This window comes from Athene noctua, chromosome 11 (genome assembly GCF_965140245.1).
Source record: "Athene noctua chromosome 11, bAthNoc1.hap1.1, whole genome shotgun sequence".
Taxonomy (NCBI): domain Eukaryota; kingdom Metazoa; phylum Chordata; class Aves; order Strigiformes; family Strigidae; genus Athene; species Athene noctua.
Genome location: NC_134047.1, coordinates 10,417,173 through 10,436,979, shown reverse-complemented (window position 1 = coordinate 10,436,979; position 19,807 = coordinate 10,417,173). Strand labels below are relative to the sequence as shown.

Genomic DNA, 19,807 nt, shown 5'->3' with positions numbered 1-19,807 from the left:
GTTGTTTAGGTTTTTTTGTTGTTGTGAGTTTTTGGGTGCTTTTTTAACGCTCATCAGATATTTGCAAATATTTGCTGCTTCTGGGAATCCAGTTCCATGAAATATAAAGTTCAAAGACAATAAGACCAGCCAAAGTATTGTCACTAAATTAAGATGGAGAACTGTGGAAATCTGTTTTTTGTTTTCTTTAGGCATGAGAGTTGGAGTAGATAATTAGAGCTTTAATGGCCAGAAGAGTAATTCAGGACAAAAAGATGGTCCAGCCCTTCACACATGGCACAGACTGAGAGCCAAGCCCCACTCTGTTACCCTTCCAATCAATTAGACAAAGCAAAATGCTGGTTTTGTGCCTGGTCTGGACTCTCTAATGCCTTTCCTGATAAGAGTTCTGTTCAGCCAAAAAAATAATCTTTATATATAAGATCTTCTTGGTTTTTACAGTTTTCCAGTCTACTACTTAACATTAATTGATAATCTGGTTGGGGTTTTTTTAACAAAAATCAGTAACTGATCTTGTTTAGAACAAGTTATGTGCTCTGTTGATACCGCTCATTGGTCTTTAACATCGGTGGACTTTAAAGAGCCTTTATAATTTACACAAGCTAATATTCATCTTATCTAGACAGAAAGATATGTCTTCATCAGTGCAACTCTTCAGAGATCAGAAGTACCACGAGCTGAAGAGGCAGTGCATCCAGCAGAGACAGCTCTTCGAAGATCCTGAGTTTCCAGCCTCAGATGAGTCCCTTTTCTATCAGTCAGCACCACCAAGGAAAGTTGAATGGAAGCGCCCAAAGGTAATTGATGGTCTCCTTGTATTATTCCACTTCCACTGTCTTCTCTATGCTAAAACACAGTTATGTGAGTATATTCTACCTCCTTTTTTCCATTTATTTCTCGTCACTCTGTGATTCAAACAGTAGCCCCTTTGTGTTGCGCTGCTTTCCAAAATGAAAGTGATGCCTTACTGTAAAAAGACAAAACCAAAGTGTTCTGTGCAGCATAATCATGCTTTTTACTGTTAATGACTCTCTAATAACAAGCATCAGTGTGAGGTGACTCCAGCCATAGTGATGTTTAAATCAGCCCTCTGTTTAATTAAGAATACCAGTAATTAATTAAGAACACCAGTAATAGGTCAGTCAATATGGAGAATATATTCTGTGAATAAATGCTTCATGTCCTGGGTCAGTCTGTGGATATGTAGTTGTCTAGGTTGCAGTGTTGACAGAAGCGTTTCAGCAAGGTGTTGAGATTCTTAATTGAAGTTTCTCTTTAATACCTGCCACTTTGGAGGGCCTGGTGTGTACGCACAGCAATTGCAATATAAAATCTGAGCTTTGGCTATCTGATTTTTTTCTTTGTAAGTTAGATATAACCCTTGCAAAAAACCCACTATAGAATGTTAGATTTTATTAACTGAATACGTAGCATCTTCCTGCCCAATGTACTGGAAACAAATAATAATGTAGGATTATTGTTCATTATTGTCACTCTCTGCATGTTTTCAGAGTAACTTGTGCCTTATTAAAATGTGTGGGGAAAGGAAATCTTATGGTAGCAAGGGGAAGTTTCTTCAGTCTCAGCTGGCAAGTTCATTTCTATGTATAAACAAATGATTTGTAATTTTTCTTGAAGGAGAGAGTAGGAAAGAGAAAAGCCACAGTCTGCCCAGCAAGGAGCCTGTCTGAGGCAGCAAACAGCAAGACACCATTGGCAGAGTGGTCTTGTTACACTAAAAAAACACTTGGGTATTTCTAACTGCCACCAGCAGAATGTATTGAGAGCTCTCATTATCAGCACATACCCACTTTCTGGTCAAAGCAAATGGATTCTTTTCTGTTCCATTGGAAACTAACTTGTGCTTCTAGAATCAGTTGGGTTTCTCTCTACATAGTGCCAAAAATAAGAGGAAACCATGTGTGTATCATTGGCTGCCAGGTTACCTTTTCTATTAACTACACTGGAATCACAAAGTCCAGATACAGATGGGTCTTAAGAGCTTTGGATGACTTCTGCAATATAGGGCAGGACGCTCACAAGCTACTCTTGTAGGGAATGTGCAGATGCACAGATGTGTAGCTGATGCAGAGGTGTCTAAGTAAACCTTTTTTCTGTAGTGAGATTGATACCCTTTTCCTCAGCTGTGTTTCAGAGACATTCTGGTGAAATCTTAGCAGCAAATTTTATCCAGAGGGAATAGAGAGTTTTCCTTTATAGATTGATATAATCTCTGGTCTCTGTATGGCTGTGCTGAATTTACTGTGGATTTTGCCTTTGACTTCTATAAAACCTTGATTACATCAGTGATTTAATATTCAAAATGAACAGCTATGGTCCATACACAACTAGTAATGCTTATGTCTATGTCAGTTTTACTAGTATCTTAACAGGAAAACAGATATGTCATTCGCTTCTAATTGTGACTAATGTATCACACTAGACATTTCAAATTGTTAATATTACTTATATTTGGGGTCTGTTAATTGGTTTGCTCTGAGGTTTTATGCTTCACATGTCTTCTATTTATGAAATAGTGTACAGCCATAAGCAAATAATTCAGAAGAATACAAAATCATTCCCAACTTTGACACTGTGGCTTTCCATCAGAGTGTAATCTGTTCTCATATTCTGACAAGTGTAATGAAGAGGACAGTGGAAGCCTCTAGCCAGATGCACACAGTGTTTTTACCCTTAAGCATGATGAATTTGTCCTTTACTTCACCCATGTCCACTTTTGGGATTAGGGTTAATCTTCTGGAAGCACAAATTTGGGGGTCTTTTCTTAGAAAACATGATGCCAGTGACAGTGTGATCTGCTTCATATGCAGCTGGTACTGTTCCCTGTCCTCTGTGATGAGCACATCATCCACAGATGAGGCTGACCAAGGCTGAGATGTATTTGTCAGGATGGCATTAGACTGTGGGGGTTTTTTTCTTCCTTTTATTCCTGGTGGTGTTCATTTCTCACAGCAATGAGAGAAGTGTTAATTTCTCACTTTGGTACTGAAATTTTAGTGAACAGAGCAAGGGTTGCTTTCCTGCTTCTCATTTTTGTTTTCCAAGTAAAACATGAGACTGAACAACAGGGAGAATGAATTTGGAAAAAAATGTATGCATTACAAAGTCTTTGGGTTTATTTTTATTTCTGTAGTGCTTTCCTGTTTATTGGAGTCTTTCATCTCCTCCTAGAAGGGGAAATACCATGCAACCAGTCACAGTGAGGTCAGGGAAAGCCTTTGTGCTTCCTAAGAGATATGAAGCAAGAGCTAGACACTAGACAAGGATGCCATTTTAGGCCATTCTTTTGTGTGTGTTCTAGTTGAAGGCTGGTAACTAGCATTGTGCTCTAGGGGTCAATACAGAGTCCAATCCTGTTAAACATCTTCATTGATGATCTGGATGATGATGTAGGGGCATTGGACTAGATGACCTCCAAAGGACCCTTTCTACCACAGTCATTCAGTGATTCTGTGTGCTGTTCTAAAGCTGTACCTTCCTTGCTCGCCTTCCTTGCTCCAAGACACAGCAGCTCTTATGGCCCACATGGGGCTACTCCTACGTATTTGTGGAGAAAAGCTAGAGTATCCCTGTCTTGCCTTTCTTGGGTAGGAGACAGAGTTGATGCCTAGGAGGTGGTGGAAGCTGCCTTTGTTCTCATGGTGAGCCTGTTAGAACGTCTTGAGGGAGAGGGGCTTGTCTCTGCTGCACCAAGCAGAGGTGAGGATCTACTTCCCAGTGTTTGTTCATGGGTTATCTCTCTGCCATGTGGAACTATATTGTACTCTTAAGTTAAATGGCTGAATGCTTAATTGTCCTTTTGGAGTGATGGATTTTCCAGAGTATTTCCTTTTTTGGAGAAGGAAATGGCCTTGCAATATGAGCATAAGGCAAAGGCCAGAACTGTCATCTACTGAGACAGATTCTGAGCAGGACACTTAGCCATCTCGTCTCACTAGCTCACCCAGAAACTACATCGGTGTCTCCCCCACCCACCCCCAGATGTTTGTACAGCATCTTGAATGTGAAGGAACTAAATGGTGGTGCTAGGTTACCTGTCCTCCCTCCATCTACATAGGCAGTGGATAGCCTAGCCAGATGCTGGTACCTGATACTAGTATGAGCAAGCCGCTTTTTGCTTTAGAAAGCCTGTGTAGCTGTCTGAGCAGCTGGGGAGTGCTGCCCAGCACACACAGAGCTGGGGAATGCAGCTGCAGTTGCTGTTGCTGGTGTCCAAACAAGTACATTTGGGTTCTGTGAATCTAAAGCTTTTCTGAAGAGAGGTGAAACCCGGTATTTTAGTTTCAGCTCACAAATGTGCTCGTGCTTTGTTCAGTTACCCATAATGGTTGGCGGTGGCCAGACAGAACAAATACTTAGGAAGAGTATCTGTATAGTCAAAAGGGTTTTATTCTGCTCTAATGGAAAAAGGAGTTAAGCAGGAGAGAGAAAAGAGGAGGAAGGGTAAATGGTTTCTTCCACTTTGTGTTTGTCCTTGGATCTGCACCTGCAATGTTAAATATGTTCTGTTTGCTCATTCCAATCAGACTCACAGCGATAGGTTATTAACAATCTGACATTAATCACTTGTTTTGTGCTTTTAAAGTCTCTTTGGGAAAGAGAACAAAGACAGGGTAGTGTTACTTCTGTGGCACCCCAGTATTAAGAAACTGGCGAACACAAAAGGCACCATGTAATTACCATGCAGTCTCCCTACGAATGTGTGACTTTTTAAAGAAAAATGTTGTTACAGAAAGATCATCCAACAAATAAGAGTGCTGTGCACCATTTATGTGCAGTACTGGGTCTTGGTTTCTTTGGGTGCAGTGTGGCATGCTATGTACTTGGCAGGCCAGGCTAGCAGGTTCTGATTGTGCACAGGAGATAAGGTGTGTGTTTGCTGATCATGCTGTATTTCAGTGCTGGGTAGTAAATGAACTCAAAAGATCTGGCCCCACCTGGGATATCTGATAGAGCTGGCTGAAACATGGAATTGGCAGGTTGTATACCAGTATGAGCACTCTGAAATTCCATATTTTATTCTAAGCAGAAAAAAAAGGGAAGTCTAAATGTGCCAGAAGATTTGCCTAAAAATGAGCTTGGACCTTATTTTGATTTGTTTCTATATCACCTTCCTTTATGACACTCTCCACACTGGTGAAGGGTTACGATAAGTAAAAATAGTTTTAAAATGCCAAATTGTTTTTCACTCTGGGAAAAAAAACTGGAAATGTTGGACTTGATTTCTTAGAAAAATTTATCTTTTGTCAGTGACATTTTCTGACAGAATTGTTGACAGGTGACACTGGTGTCAAACTGTGATTGCCCTGGCAGTCAATGTTCTTGCATTCTGCCCTTCCCGGTCTCCTGTAGCCCCAGGACTTGCCCAGTCCAAGGCAGTTTATGGGCACTTGGGGCAGGACTCACCTTGCCCAAAGGCTAGATGCTCATCGTGGATATCTGTTGGGGAGCAGTCACCACCAGCTCCCATACAAGCAGTAGAGAGGAACTGATGCCTTTAGGGTGTGCTTCAACTGACATTCCCGAGATGTTTGCTTCAGGCTGAGATATATCATACCCCACAAGTGCCTCGTCTCTGCCTACCAGAAGTTCAGAGGGTGAATTCAGGTGTTGATGTGAACAACATGAATTCTTTGCTGGTGTTTTATGACGTTGGGCTCTGCTAATATCTCAGTTCCTCTGTCCACCTGTAAAATAATAACTGAGCTGAGCATGGCCATTTCAAATGTGCAGCATCTTCCAGAGCCCTTCAGTGTGCAGGAAGCCTCCTTGCAGTAACACGTCTTTGAGGTACAGCTCGTTTTCCCCTTTGCCTCGAACACCACACAGGGAGGTGCTCCCACTGCTTCTGTGCTGTTCCAGACTGCCACCGAGGGAGAGTGGGATCAGCATATCCCCACCTTCCTATTGCAGCACCTGCACTTGACCACCTTGCATCACATGAGAATCGAGGTATGTCCTTCCCTCTTCTGTTTGCTCCACATCATCACAGAGAGACAGTGTCTCTGCCCTGTTGTGGGGAAGTCATGCAGGGGCTGATCAGAGCTGTCCTCAGACAGAAGGGCTCAGCCTGTGAGCAAGGATTTATAAATGGCTGAGTTTGCACAGCCGCTTTCAAGAAGCACTTTTAGAATGTAATGCAGAGCTGAGGGACGCTCCTTTTTAGAACTAGCCCCCCCGCCATTTAGAACAAAAGCAATAATGTAAGACACAAAACACCTGAAATTTTCTGTGGGGTAATCCTGCTGATTTGTTAGAAAAAGAAGAAGAAAGAATCCCCCCCCACTGGTGGACATATTTTCTGCCCATTGATATTAACATCAAAGCCCATCCTGCTCTTTGATTTCCCTGGAGTTTCCATCCCCTCAGCCAAGCTGAAGTGGGACTGGGGGCAGCTGTGTCCTGCCGAGAGGTAGGAGAAGCCTCTGGCCCCCTGCTATCTCTGCTGGCCCTAGGATGTCCTCAGCCACCTGTCCTGGTTAACCCCTTCCTGAGGGCAAACACTGCCTCTGCATGGTGGTTCTGGTCAGCACTGGCTTCTAGCAGCAAGCAGCTCTAGTGAAAATACCCAGGAATGACAGTAGCTTTGCTGAAAGGATATTTTGTCCATTTTGTTTATAACTAAACCTCAGGTTTGTCTCAATATTTTCACTGAGCACTGACCTTGCAAAAATCTCAAGGACATCTTTGTCAGCATTTAAGAAATAGCAGTGATCCCCCAACTATGGCAGGCATCCATGTGGGGAAAGAGTGGATAAGCTTGCTTCAGAGATAAGCAATGTTTTTTAGTCATTCATAAAGGAATTTATTTTTTTTCTTTATGAAACAGGGAGACTGATCCTACAGAATGAGAGTCTTATCACGTGCTTTCCTGGTTTCCCTGCTTGACCCTCCATTTTATAAGCTCTGGTTTTGCTGTCGTCTGCATCTTCTCTTTATGAAAGGGCTATGATTGTACCCTTATGTTCTGGAAAGACAGAGCTGGTTCTTTTTCAGTAAGACAGCACAGAAGGACACTGTGTGATAGTACTAGTACTGCTGAGCTGCTTCCCAAGAAGTCCCTCTTGTGTCCCATGTCACAGGAGGGACTGCTGCTGTGTTCAGTTAAATCCCCATTAACTCATTAGAGCCAAAGGTCAGATATCTGACTGAAAGTGGAGCATTGCATACTCGTGGCCCACTGCCTGCCCTGTGTTCCCAGAAACACTGCATGTTGTGGGCACCATTCTCCACTCTTCTCGCCAATTTTGCAATGCTTTCAGGGGTGATTCTCACCATGCAAGTGAAAAGGATCAGGAAAGAAGGCACTATGTTCTGTAATGATACAGTGATGGGAATAAATAGAACAAATGTCTCCCCAGTTCTCAAATTGGGGAGTGTGGGATGAGCAGGTTGGTGAGTTATCCAGGGCAGTGTGAGGGACTGAGATGCCAGCAAACTCAGAAGCTCCAACTTCTGCACCAGCTTTTGTTTGCTTCTAATTGATGGAAAATGATCAGTTGTCTCAGGAGCTAAAACATCTTCATATTTGCAAGTACTGATTTGAACCTTGGAAACATCCCCTGCCTCTATACCTGTCTTTGAAGATTCTTTCCTCCTTTGGAAGGCAGAGGAGGCTTGGGGCACACCTGCCCAGGTACTTAGTCTGGGTCAGCTTTACATATTTTGCATTAATGTTCTTTATTCTGCATATGTTCTCAGTGGCAGTATTTGTGGTCACAGTAAGCAGTCCTCCAGTGTCACAGTCCTCATGAATTTTGTGGAATGAGTGTCATGAAAGACTTGGCTGTCGGGTTGTAAGCACACCTGGGTTAAATGGCCCTCAGAGGTAATGCACACTTCATCATTTGATTCCTTTCTCTCTTCTGTAACTGCATTGCTGCAGCCTAACTGTATTTTTCAGTTTGACTGTGAACAAGACCAGAGGCATCTGCTTATGTTTGGGACTACATGTCGAAGTTCAGTAATGCATGCAGGAGAGGCACTGGAGGGGAGCTATCCTGGCACTTCATCTGGATTTGAGCAGTCACCCAACAGTTCACTGCAAGACCAGTTTCAGGGCATGGAGTGGAGTGACAGCTCATTGCACCCTGGGTTATCTGCCAGGATGGGGTCTGGAGGTGATCCAGAGCTGGAGGAGAGTGGAGGTTAAAGGGGAATAAACTGACATGACAAAGTGATGTGAACTCTTAGCAGTACAGCGTAGATACGTTGCAGCCTTCTGTGTGACAATGATTTGATTGTAACAGCTCCTGTGAATGGTGACACTTCTGGTTTGTCAGGTTCCCTCCCCACATCCCCAGCTCCCTTCTGGAGCATACTTTTTCAGATCTGAATGTGCTTTTTTCTCCCTTCAGCCTATTCTTTCCAGTTGAAAATATGGGGCAATGCCAGTGCTCTTGCTTAATCAGAATAGAGGTCCCTCGCCCTTCAAGCTTTGCAGGATCTAATTATTGTTCTGTGAAAATATGACTTACTCTGCAAAGGCTGCTGACACATCCTGGAACAGCTGGTTTTGTGTTTTGTTTCCCTGTCTATGCCCAGAATTGTCCATGAACACAAGTTTCAAAGCCCTATGTGCTGTGACATTTGTGTTAATACTTGAAATACTGGCACATGTGGAATGTGCCTGAATCAGTGGTGAGGAAATGTGTTTTGATGTGTGAGCCTCAGCAGAGCTTTGAGGGAACTCACATTTTTTTTTTTTTATGTGCCTTAAACATATGGAGGTATTGATGGAAATACAAAGGTGGTTGTAGGTTGTGTGAGCCACACACCAGTGTCTTGCAGCTTGCTTATTTGTTGTGCTTCTGTGGAACATGTTTGTAGGTGACGAGGACTGTGAAAAACTCAGCCTTGCACTCACAAGAAATAAATCTTAATGGGCTTCTTTTTCCTTTTGCATCTGTCACATCCTAGATCATAACACCATGGATGTTGTCCGCCACAGACAGACCAAGTGGGTGACTTTCAGACTACACTCCATTACTGGTGCTGTGTGGGGCTCCTAGAGGGTTACAGGACTTCCTGGATTACACTATTTATCATTTTAACAGGCACTTTTGTATGCAGTAATTAGCTGAGATTACACATGAGTGCAGTAGCAGGGAGGCTATTTGCCATTGTTATGAGTCGTTTTACTTGCCATTAAAAGCAGATTTAGCTTGTGATCTTGAGCTTCAGCTTGTTCTCAGCTATGGAAAAGATTAAGTCAGATGTTTCTTTGCTAAACATACATGTGTGCATATATAAAGAGAAGGGTTGATTTTTATAGAAGAGCATAAACCTTGCAGACTCAAATGCAGTATAAAAGGTCATAGGCAAAGTAGGCTCTGACCTAAGCTTAAACCCTTTATTTTAAAGAAATAAGAAAGAAATTAAGAGCGAAACTCTGGGAAGCAGTTGCCCTGGAAGGTAATCAGAGAGGTTGATGGGAAGATTTCTGTACACATTAATCATGTTTCCTAGGTTAAAATTGTGGAGGCAGTGAGAAGACTGTGTAGTCCTCTAGGTATGATGCAACCTTCTGTTGGTATGGAGGTGGTGGGTGAGTGGACAACAACAGGTAGGTAGGTAACCACCAGAAGAAAATGATTTTAAAATTATGGTAAATTATCTTTCTTTCCGCATTAGCTATGCACACGATGAACTGTGTACCCCGTAACCTCCTGCAAATGGAGTCTAGCACTGCTGAACGTTTGGTTTGATAAAGTGTTACAGCATCCTCTGTGCTTGATTATAGTGAGCTTGGCTGCAGCCATCTGTCATTCTCCTGCAGGTGTCGATCTACAGAGAAGTAGCTGCTTGCCAAGGGCTGGCTGCTGTAGGCCCCACACTGGAAGTAAGGACAGGCTGCTCCTGGGGAGGAAGACATTAAATCCATCCCAGCTGTGGGAGCTCAGATGTTGGCACAGCTCCCAAAGATGCATGTGGCAACACAAAAGCATGCTCTTCACACTCGTTGCCTTAGCAACTGCACATTCAAATTGTCAGGGATTGGCAGCCGGATCCTGCAGAAGAAGATGCAGTTGCAATTAAGTCGAATTGTCTTCAGGTTGTTAGATTTAATTCTGAGCTGGGGGGAAGGGGTGGAGTGATGGGTGAACATAAGTAATATTAACAATGAACTGCCACTCATTTGAGATCCTGGTGTAGGCAGGACTCCATCATGCTGTGTGTTTCTTTAAAGGTAAAATCAGTGCTGGAACTTGGCTTCTGAACCTTGTTTTCTTTGTTGGAGACACTAAAAATCCGCCTTGAGCTTTATTTGTTTAGTGAGGGTAGATTTAGTGGAGTTAGCAATCTTCCACACATCTTGGCTATTGCTGTTCTTGCATTCTGGTGATCCACAGACTCCTTGGAATCAAAGGCCCCATGGAATTGGGCTACAAGACGGAGGTGTCCAAAAGTGGAGGGCAAGGTCTTTGAAATCCAGGTCGAAACAAGTCTTAGCCTTACTCTGGTTATTACTGGCTGTAATTCTGGAACAGCTGCCTTCTTGTCTTATTTGGTGAAATCTGTTGATTTGGATTGTTTTCACTAGCACTGAGAAAAGTAATGCTGTAATGTTCAAGTGGGATGGTTGCCACATGGTTTTGCCCTGAAGTGCTGAGACAAAGGTGGTGAGCTATGATTTGGTGCTGGGGAGGTACATATGAATCCACTGAAATTCAGAATAGTGTAAAAGCACTTAGCAGCAGCATGGTGTGTCTTCAGTATATTGAGACTAATGTTTCCCATGCTTTTAAAAACCAGTAAAACTTAATCAGAAGTAAGAACACTTAACCAATTATTGTTTAAAATGGTTCATGTTACTGATAGTGAATAAAACCAGTTGCAAGGTCCCTCATCGTGCCTCTAGTTATGCTTCAGAAATGGTTTTCAAACCAACTGAATGTTCATGACAAGTCTAGGCAGTGAAGCCCCCTATTCATGTGACTTAAGTGATGTGAGTGACCAGGTAAATGTGGGGTGCTAAAAATACAAGAGAAAGTCAAGAATGGATGTTTTTTTCTGCTCCTGAAAAAAGCATAAATAATAACCCATCTGCCTGTGTTTCAAAGGGAATATTGAAATCTAAAAGTTATAGAAATATTAAGGATGGGGGGTGGATCAAGCTATTAGCATTTGGTTTAGATATTAATAATTTCATCCACTGATTTGTACCTGAAGAGAATTTCAGTTTATGGATATGAGAAGAATATTTGGATGCTCAATTACAAGTGCTTTGTGCACACAAAACAGACTCAGTGAAATGCTGTCAACGGTCTGTTGATGTGCTTCTGCGTATGCTCTCTGCCTTATGTGAGCACATCACATTTAGGTTGGTTGGCTTGGAGACTGAATACATGCAGTTGTAATGGTGGTTTCTGTTCTGATGTGTAATGAAAAAGTGCCTGCTGAAATTTTTCAAGGAAGAAAAAATGTGAATACAAGCAGATGAGCAACTCTTTCCCTTCTATCATAGCCTTGTGCTTTAAAATGTGTGGGATCTTATGGCATTTTGTTGCTTTTCATGTTTTTCACCAGCAAATTGAGCATTTCTGGAAATTGTGTTGGTGCCTGGAATATTGGTTATAATGGGGTGGGAATATCTGGAATTTGTGGCATGAGTGATGTGGATGACAGAAACTTTACTGCTGGAAATAATAGGAAAAAACCTGCTCTGAATTGTGTCTCTCTCTTGTTCCCACAACAATAAAATTTTATCAAGTTATGTTAACTAGCTCTAACTTAAAGATGAGGCTTATGAGGTATTGGGATGAGTTGATGACTTTGAAAAATAGGGTCTCTGAGTAATCAGACATTGGCAGCTTCAAATTTACTGCCATGGTTAGAGAGCATACAGAAAATTAATGAGAAATAAACTGATCTTGCTATAATTTAATTTCATTATTTAGTGTATTTTTTCAATAAGCTATTTAAATAAAATACATCAAAGCTTGTATAATTATACTGTAGAATAATATAGACTGTTTCTTGAATGAGTGAAGAAAAAAGTGAGTTATTACTTTATAGTTCACTTTTCTGTTCTCTTATATTGTGAATGATAGCAGTGATGATAACCTAAATACAGTGATAAACCTAAATGAAAGCGCCTATAACTTAAATACATGTGTTATGTACTGATCTACAGAGATCAAGACCGTAACTGGGATCCATTGGAATGAGCTCTTGTTCTAGGGAACAGAATGTAAGTTCTAATGTAGAGGATCATAATAGAAGAACATTGTCATTATTACTCTTGCCCCAATATGATTCTGTAATAATTTTTAAATTAATAATAGTCCTGGCTGTTCTAAGTAATTTGTCTTCTGAGGAGCAAACACTTTTTGAAAAAAGGGAGACGGGGAACGGGGTTTTATCGGGGGGAATACTCAGTTGAAGCCTTTCTTTTTTTTTTGGTTAATGTTGCAACTTTCCCCCAAACACACTAATAAAAATGAAATGTTTCTTGAAATTTTTTCTGGGAGACAAAATGAAACATTTTCCAGCTATAAAGGGACTTCCCCTGCAGATCTTCTAAGGTACTTGGAACGGCATGTTCTGGTTGTGTCCGGCCAAGTAATTCCCTGAAAACATCGAGGGCTTTGTTTTGTTTCTTTCTCCCATTATTATTTTCTCCTAACGTTTGAGTTTTTTTCTTTCACTGAATATGTTCCGAAGAGAAAATGACTTCTCCATTTGCAAGGAAACATGCTTTCACGTGTTCCATCCCTCCCTGTCTGTTCTCAATCACAGCTCTTCTATCTTCCTCCTCATATGACATTTCTCCACTGATATTATTTGCAGAAATAAAGGAAGAAAACTGTCCAGGCAAATCATCCAAACTGCTGTTTGTGGTGGTGTAGCTGATGATGTAGACATTAGGAGGAAAGACACGCTGGGCTTTTCCAGCCCTTTCCTTTTAGTCTCTGTGCTTCAGGACCTGCTTTTAGGACTCAATCGGCATAAATGCCTTGCACAATAAATAGGTCTGGTGTGGTGAGGGTACCAGAATGTGCGTGTGTGTGTATGTTTCTAGATCTTCTTATGGTGATTTGCTCTCAGTTTGAGTGAAAGGGGTGCTTCCCTGAGGAGGAAAGAGGTAAAAGATCAAATGAGTGTCACCCATTTCAGGTAGAAGAGTGCACAGTATAGGTGTTCATGGCTTACATCAAGATGCTGTTGCTTCCGTATATGTGACGTGCTGTGTCCTGCTGCCTCGGATCAGGCAGATGGAGCTGGTAGCCAAAGTGAGGTAAGAGCAGAAGAAAAGACCAGAACTGGTGTGATACCCTTTAGCAGCACCCTGTCAGATGAAGGTAGTGAGCTACATTCAGTTGTTTCATACAGTCCGTTGCCCTTGCTTGGCTGTGAAATAGCAAAGGTGGGGGCTTTTTCAAGAGTGTGCTTGTGTGTTTCACAACTGGGAGGATGTTTTTTTCCCATCTGGCTAGAAAAAGAAGATACAAACAGGATCATTTCTTTACATTAGCCATGTAAAACATGGTTGACAACTCACAACATCTGCAAGAAGCCTGGGCAAACAGGGAAACTCCAAAGGAGGCATGGAAGAGCGCTCAATTTAGTCTGCTGTGTTTAAGATTAACAATAATATTCATCTGTTCTTGTTAGCTAATCTTTCAGAGTTAGCTCCTGTAGAGTGAAGGGCCTTTACTGCCAGAGTAGAAGAGACAGCTGCCACAAGATATCCCTCCTGAAGCACTTGAGGGCACAATTATGTTGATCACAGTAAAAGGGGAGTAGGCTGGATGGGACACATCCTGAGCCAAAGTGTCCAGGCCATGGCCACCGTGCTAGTTCATGTTCAACATAACACTGATCCTTTCACAGTGGCTGTGATATGCTTTGCTGCAAGCCCTACCTCAGCTTCCAGGAGGTGCTCTAATTGGAGTTTATTGTCAGAGATTTGGGTTGGAAAATGTGCATTGACTTCCTCTGCAGATTTGGCCTGCTATTCTTCTAAAGTAACCTGTCACCAAAACATCAAAGTAATAATTAACAGGCTTGTCTCTGGAAGTTTGCTGTGCATTGGACCCTGAAAGAATCCTGTTAACAGGAAATATATTGTATTTGATTGCATTTTGCTAGAGAGAGAATTTTAAAGGTTATTAAAACTTTATATAATCTATAAAAATTCTAAACTTCATCAATAACTATAAATTTCATCAATATAACCCCTCAGCAACCTGAAACCTTGGTTCACTTGCAATAGCGTTTCCATCTGTAATTTCTAATATAAATATGAAGCCAGTATGGGGGCTGTGGGTGCCAGAGTCACTACGCACTAGGAAGTTTTGTGTCTGGTCCCAATGACTGTTAACTTCAAGTGCTTCACACTCACAGGTCCCCACCCAGAGCAGGCAGGCATGGATGCACATACATGGATGTATGTACATGGACATCTGACAGGGAATTGGGAAGCAGAATGGTGCAGTGGGAAGAAGGATGAAGCAGTGCTTTGGACTTGCATTGTTGCACCAGGGCAAATCTGTGGCATTTTGAAGGCAGACTGAGACCCAGAACCAGTGCTGTAAAATTTGAGTGGTGTTAGCTTTACAAGGGGTTTTAATTTTTTTTTTCTTATTGAGGTGAGTCAGTATTTGTATGTGCTAAGAGTAGAGACAGGAAAAATCATAATATTCCAGATGGACAGTACAACCATCTGCTTTTATAGAAGATGGATCCAAGAAGCATGGAGAAGTTATGGGACAGAGTGATCATCAAATGATAAGGGCTGTTGCAGATGTGTTGTTGAGCACTTTCTTTCCAATTGTTTTGTTCCTGTAGTGAGGAAGTGAGCAGCGCTGTGTGTGGTGCCCTGAGGACTCCTCTCACATAGCCAAACAAACAAGTAGGGACCTCTTAACTCCCTTAATCCATTCCGGCAGTTATTGCTGGCAGTGGCCAGGATTCAAGTCTCGGAGGGGTATGTGCAGCTGTGTGACCCTCATCCATGTCCCATTTTCCTAGACCAGAATCTGCAGTTTAAATGCAGGCTGAGGTGTACTGGGGAGTTCAGTGTGCTGTGGCTCAGCCATGCCCCGAAAACTTTATGGTATGTAATTCAGATGGACTCCATTTCTGTGTTCATCTGAAATAGGAAGCGGGGCACTGCTTTGTTCTAGGTTTTGTGTTTTGCCTCACCTTTCTGCAGCAGATGGGTGATGCCTGACTCTGGCAGCATGGCCCTGAGGAGACGTTGATTGTGTTTGTGGGATGTTAAGCAGTTTGAAAAACGAACACATGGGAGAACCCGGTCCTCCAGAATTTGAGAGCGGAGGTCCTCATTTTTTTTGAGATGCGTGTTTAATTCAAGAAGTGCTGCTGGGGCTGAAACAGATACTGTTTTATTCTACTAAGGATGTTACTTTAGAAAGCATACTTTTCTAAACAATAGGAATTTGTGAATGTAGTTTAATTCACTCTCATTCCCATCAGTGATATAAAGTGGTGCACCTCAATATTAATAACATTTTTTGGGGGGTAATTCCTGGCCCCTTTCAAAGGCCTGGGATTTTTGCTGTGGTCTGGGTTATCACCTTGCCTTTCCCCCAGTGGGCTGAGTATGGAAGGCATCATGAAAACATTGTTTGGCATGTTTCCATCTTGGTTTCTGATTGGATAAACCATTCCTCCCAGAATATTTTGTCCTTAATGTTTTAATCTGGGGAAGTTGTGACAAGTTTCTTCCAGAACTGCCAAAATGTTCCCAGAATGGAGCTGTTGCTCACCCTTATTTTATTAATTCCATAATTTTATTTTTATTTTGCCTGGAAAATCTTGTTAAGATGGAGCTTACCCAGAAGAAGAGATTAGCAAGGCACTATAAAGCCTTAAGCTGTCAGCAAAGAGCTCATGTGTAACCTCTCCATTACAGTCTGGTGACTGGGTGGACCCTTTATGACATGAACTTGATGGCTCAATCCCATTTCTGGTGTCACTTCAGCAAATTCTTTGTTCTTAGTTGTGCCCTTCTGTGTTAGCTGTGTCATGGTGAGAAGCAAAAAACACAGTGGCACCTGGCCAGCATCCCTGCCCTCCCTCCTCCAGAAATCTCGTCGAAGAGCTGGGAGCTCAGTGGGCATCCTAATATGCAGCTGCATCATTGTTCCCCCTTGTCTTGCAGGTACCAGTGCAGTGTGAGGTATCAGTTCCCCTTTTTTGTAGTGATATGCTTAGATACGCTTCACCCTTCAATGAGTGTTGCATTTATTTAAATATGATGGAGAGGCAGTATTTTGAAAGTGGCATCTTTCTCAACAGTATTATTCACCCAAGTCTTCCAGGGATATAATTATGAGCAAACATTTGTAAATGACATGCATGCTTGCCAAGCAGACAGCTCTCCAGATGCTGGTATTTTGTTATCTTCTCTCCTGACAGTTTATCCAATTTATATTTCCCTCCTTCAGAGGCTTTATGTTGTTTTGGTTGATTCCTTTAAATAAAAAATACTAAATGACCTCAGTGTCACTTCTAGAACATAAACAGTACAAGGCCAAGGTTCTGAATGTTTCTTTAAGGTTTAAAATGTCAGGTTTTATTTAGTTGGTTCAATTGTCATTAGATAAAAATTGGTTTCTCAGAGAGTCAGCTTCTATTTGCCCTGAGGCAATGGGATGATGGTGAGAATGACATGGTGAAATTTATTTTGAGCCTGTAAAACAAAAAGCCCAAGGATCACATCCTCGCTTAGCATAAGTCTTCTTACAGTAATTGTTAGTTCATTGATTTTGTCTTCCTAAAGAATTAAATGTCTGGCTTCTCTGAAGGAAAAATTATAGCCCAAACATGCCAGTTACAAAAGAAATTAAGGCACTGTTCTGTCAACACTCTTCCCCAAGAGTAGAAAGCATCCACATCAAAAAAATGCTTTGTATGTTAAGAGCTTTATGCTTTTCTAGTCTTATTTCCATATTTAAAAGGATATTTGGGATGAGTAAAGTCCTGGAATTTGAGGTTTTGTAAGCCATTATATCTTAGATTTCTAAAGTAATTTTGTTGAATATCTTGCTGTTTCCCTGTGATTTAAATGTATGTTTCCTTCAAGATGAATTCTGTTTCAAAATTAGATGAAGATGTATGTTTTCCTGGCTAAAAAGCTTTTAAAAATCTTTCACAGCTGAAAGAACCTTTTAGAACTGCTGTCTTGCCTGTATGTGGCATTGTTTCTAACTTAAACAAAGGCTACAACATTTTGAATTTGCATATTTTCAAGTTTACAGGAAATAAAATGTTCTTTCTCAGGAAAATACACTATCTTTGTTAAGAGTAAATAGTTTTTATGCACTGAACTTTGGCCAGTATCAAAAGCCATCTTGACCTACTTGTGTGCATCAGGAAATGGGATCTCTGTTCTTGGAGATATTCAAAAGCCATTCAAAAGGCATAGTCCTGGGCAGCCTACTCTAGGTGATCTTCGCTCTTCAAATTCAGAATACCTTTAAAGGCTCACAAAATCCTCAAAAATCACTCCCTAACTCCCATATCTGTCTGTTTCACCAGAAATAATGAAATGTACAGCTTTATGCAGATGCTTATTTTATTGGCTGCAACATTTTGGGTGGAAAACTGGCCTCATTAACTAAGAAGTCCTTCAGGACCAGCCTATCTGATAAGAGTGTCTGTGCTCTGTAAAGCACATTGCAGTCTGATTTTTGCCTGGAGACAGCACTTCCTACTCTGATACAGTGAATAAATAATCAAAATTGGATTTTTTCCTAAGACTGTACCAAACCTTCAGTCCTGTGATGGTGAGCAAAAAAAAAATTAAATCTCATTTAGCAATGATGCAGCTGTTGATTGAGCTTTGGTCTGCTGCCTCAGCTTCACCACAGGCACAAGCAATTGTGGTACTGATGAAGAATGTGAATGGAGGTCTTTGCTCTCCCTTGGTTACTACGTTACCCCTATAAATAATTGGATCCATTTGCAAAGACTTTGTGCAGAGCTCATCTTGCTGTAGTTTTTGTTCATGATCACTGTTCTGTGTTTTCTCATCCCTTCAGATTAGGGGCATTTAAGCCTTGGGCATCTAATTTTCCTCCCTAAATGGAGCTGTGAATGCAGTACCTCATCCTCTGACCTCTCCTCCCTTCTCTTTCACTTAATGACTCTGCTCTCCACAAATGAAAGTTTTCGGAAGTGATAGTTGTCTAAAAGCTGCATTCACATTTGGGCACATGTTCTGACTGGTAAAACAGCAATGTCTGGACTATAAAAGGAATAATTCAAATTTAATCCAAATATTTCAAATGTAATCCAACCATGGTTTTTCTCATCCCTGGTTTTAATAGGCTTTCTCTGTTCCTAAAAGCATCATGAATTTCCCATTAACAAACCCAAAGCAGTATATGTTTATGGATAAAGGTGGATTGAAGGGCCTTGCACCTCTGCTTGTATAAAGCAACATCACCCCCTCGGTTTAGCTAAAGTGATAATGATTTACAGCTGAGAATCTGGCCTGCATCTCTACATTTGAATAGAGTGAAAACTATAGAATTTAAGAGGGATGGTATGCTTGGAAGAGACAGGGAAACCATGCTAAGTTACTTCTGCAGACATTCCAAAATCTGCAAAAAATTAAAACCAAAAATCCCCTCTAGTGATCCTAATGGCTGCACTGTAAATACTTAAATTGTAAGACAAGAAAAAAAGCAACATTGGCAAACCTCAACATTATTAGAAACAGACCCTTCTCCTTGCCTTCTGAGAATTAAGATATGTTTCCTTAGGTTTTCCACTCACTTACTTTGACTGTTAGACCCCGATTGAACAAAATAATTAATGTGATTGATAGTGTGAGGGTGGGGTTAAAAGGTGACTCATTATTTTCTCTTGGAAGCTGTCTGCCTGTTGAGCACTAGCAGAGACGTTACTGGAGGCATAAATGAGCCAGAATGATTTCAGTGTCCCTGATGGAGTTTAGACTTCCAGCTGGCTGAGATGGTTTTCCTGGTACATCATAAAGAAATTAAACCTGGCAGGAAAGGAGCAATGCTGGAGCTGGTGGTTCTCCAGTACTTAGAGGTGGAACGCAGTGCTCTAAGACTAGCTGGAATTTGATGTGTAGTCAAGTTCACGTTTGGGTTATCAAGACCTCTCAAAATTTTCCTGGAAGACAAGCAGACTGTTTCTCACAGACCTTAGGAGGTTTCTGTCTTCTCAGATAATGGGAGGCTTGAAGTTCTCACAGAAATTCCTAAATGTTCGTAGAGAATCTCCATCTTTAAAAGAAGTTTTATGGTGTTTTGAACACATTGTAATAGTCCTGGAGGTCTGGATCCCTTCTGTTTTACCCAGAATGTAACTTCATATCCATAACTGCAAATCAAACAGCTGGCGATCTCTGAAAAAATGTTATGAAGCTGGTCACTGTGAATATTCTCATGGCTGGTAGTACTCATTGCAAAAGATAAGTGGGAGCTTATTGGGATTGCCAGGGTGTCTAACAGGTAAATCAGGAGGGTAGTTTCTCAGTGGTGGCACTGACTCATCTGTTGGCCGTCACTGACCTTTGTTCAATTCCTGCTAACTTGGTGATTTTCTAAATAGACAGTTCTACAAAGTCTGTTTTTCTTATATATTTTTACGATCCTATTCTTGCAGATAAGGAATCCCATATGATCCTTAATGAACTACCATCCATTCTGATATGCACACTGATCTTTGTACTAACTTTATTTGAACTGATGAAGATGCAGGACTGTGAACAGTGAATTTTGTGATAAAATGATTCAGGGTCTTCTGTTTGCCATATTGGCTTTCCGTATTTTCTGAC

General features: G+C 41.3%; 1 protein-coding gene across 3 annotated transcripts in view; it reads left to right on the top strand.

Annotated features, from left to right (window-relative positions):
- Nucleotides 1–632: 632 nt before the first annotated feature.
- CAPN6 (calpain 6) overlaps nucleotides 633–19,807 on the top strand; it is a 58,339-nt gene continuing 39,164 nt past the window's right edge. For all 3 annotated transcript variants that reach the window (XM_074914887.1, XM_074914886.1, XM_074914884.1), the window contains exon 1: nucleotides 633–797. In XM_074914887.1, coding sequence (XP_074770988.1) covers nucleotides 633–797 — 165 coding nt within the window. The remainder of the gene's footprint in view (nucleotides 798–19,807) is intronic.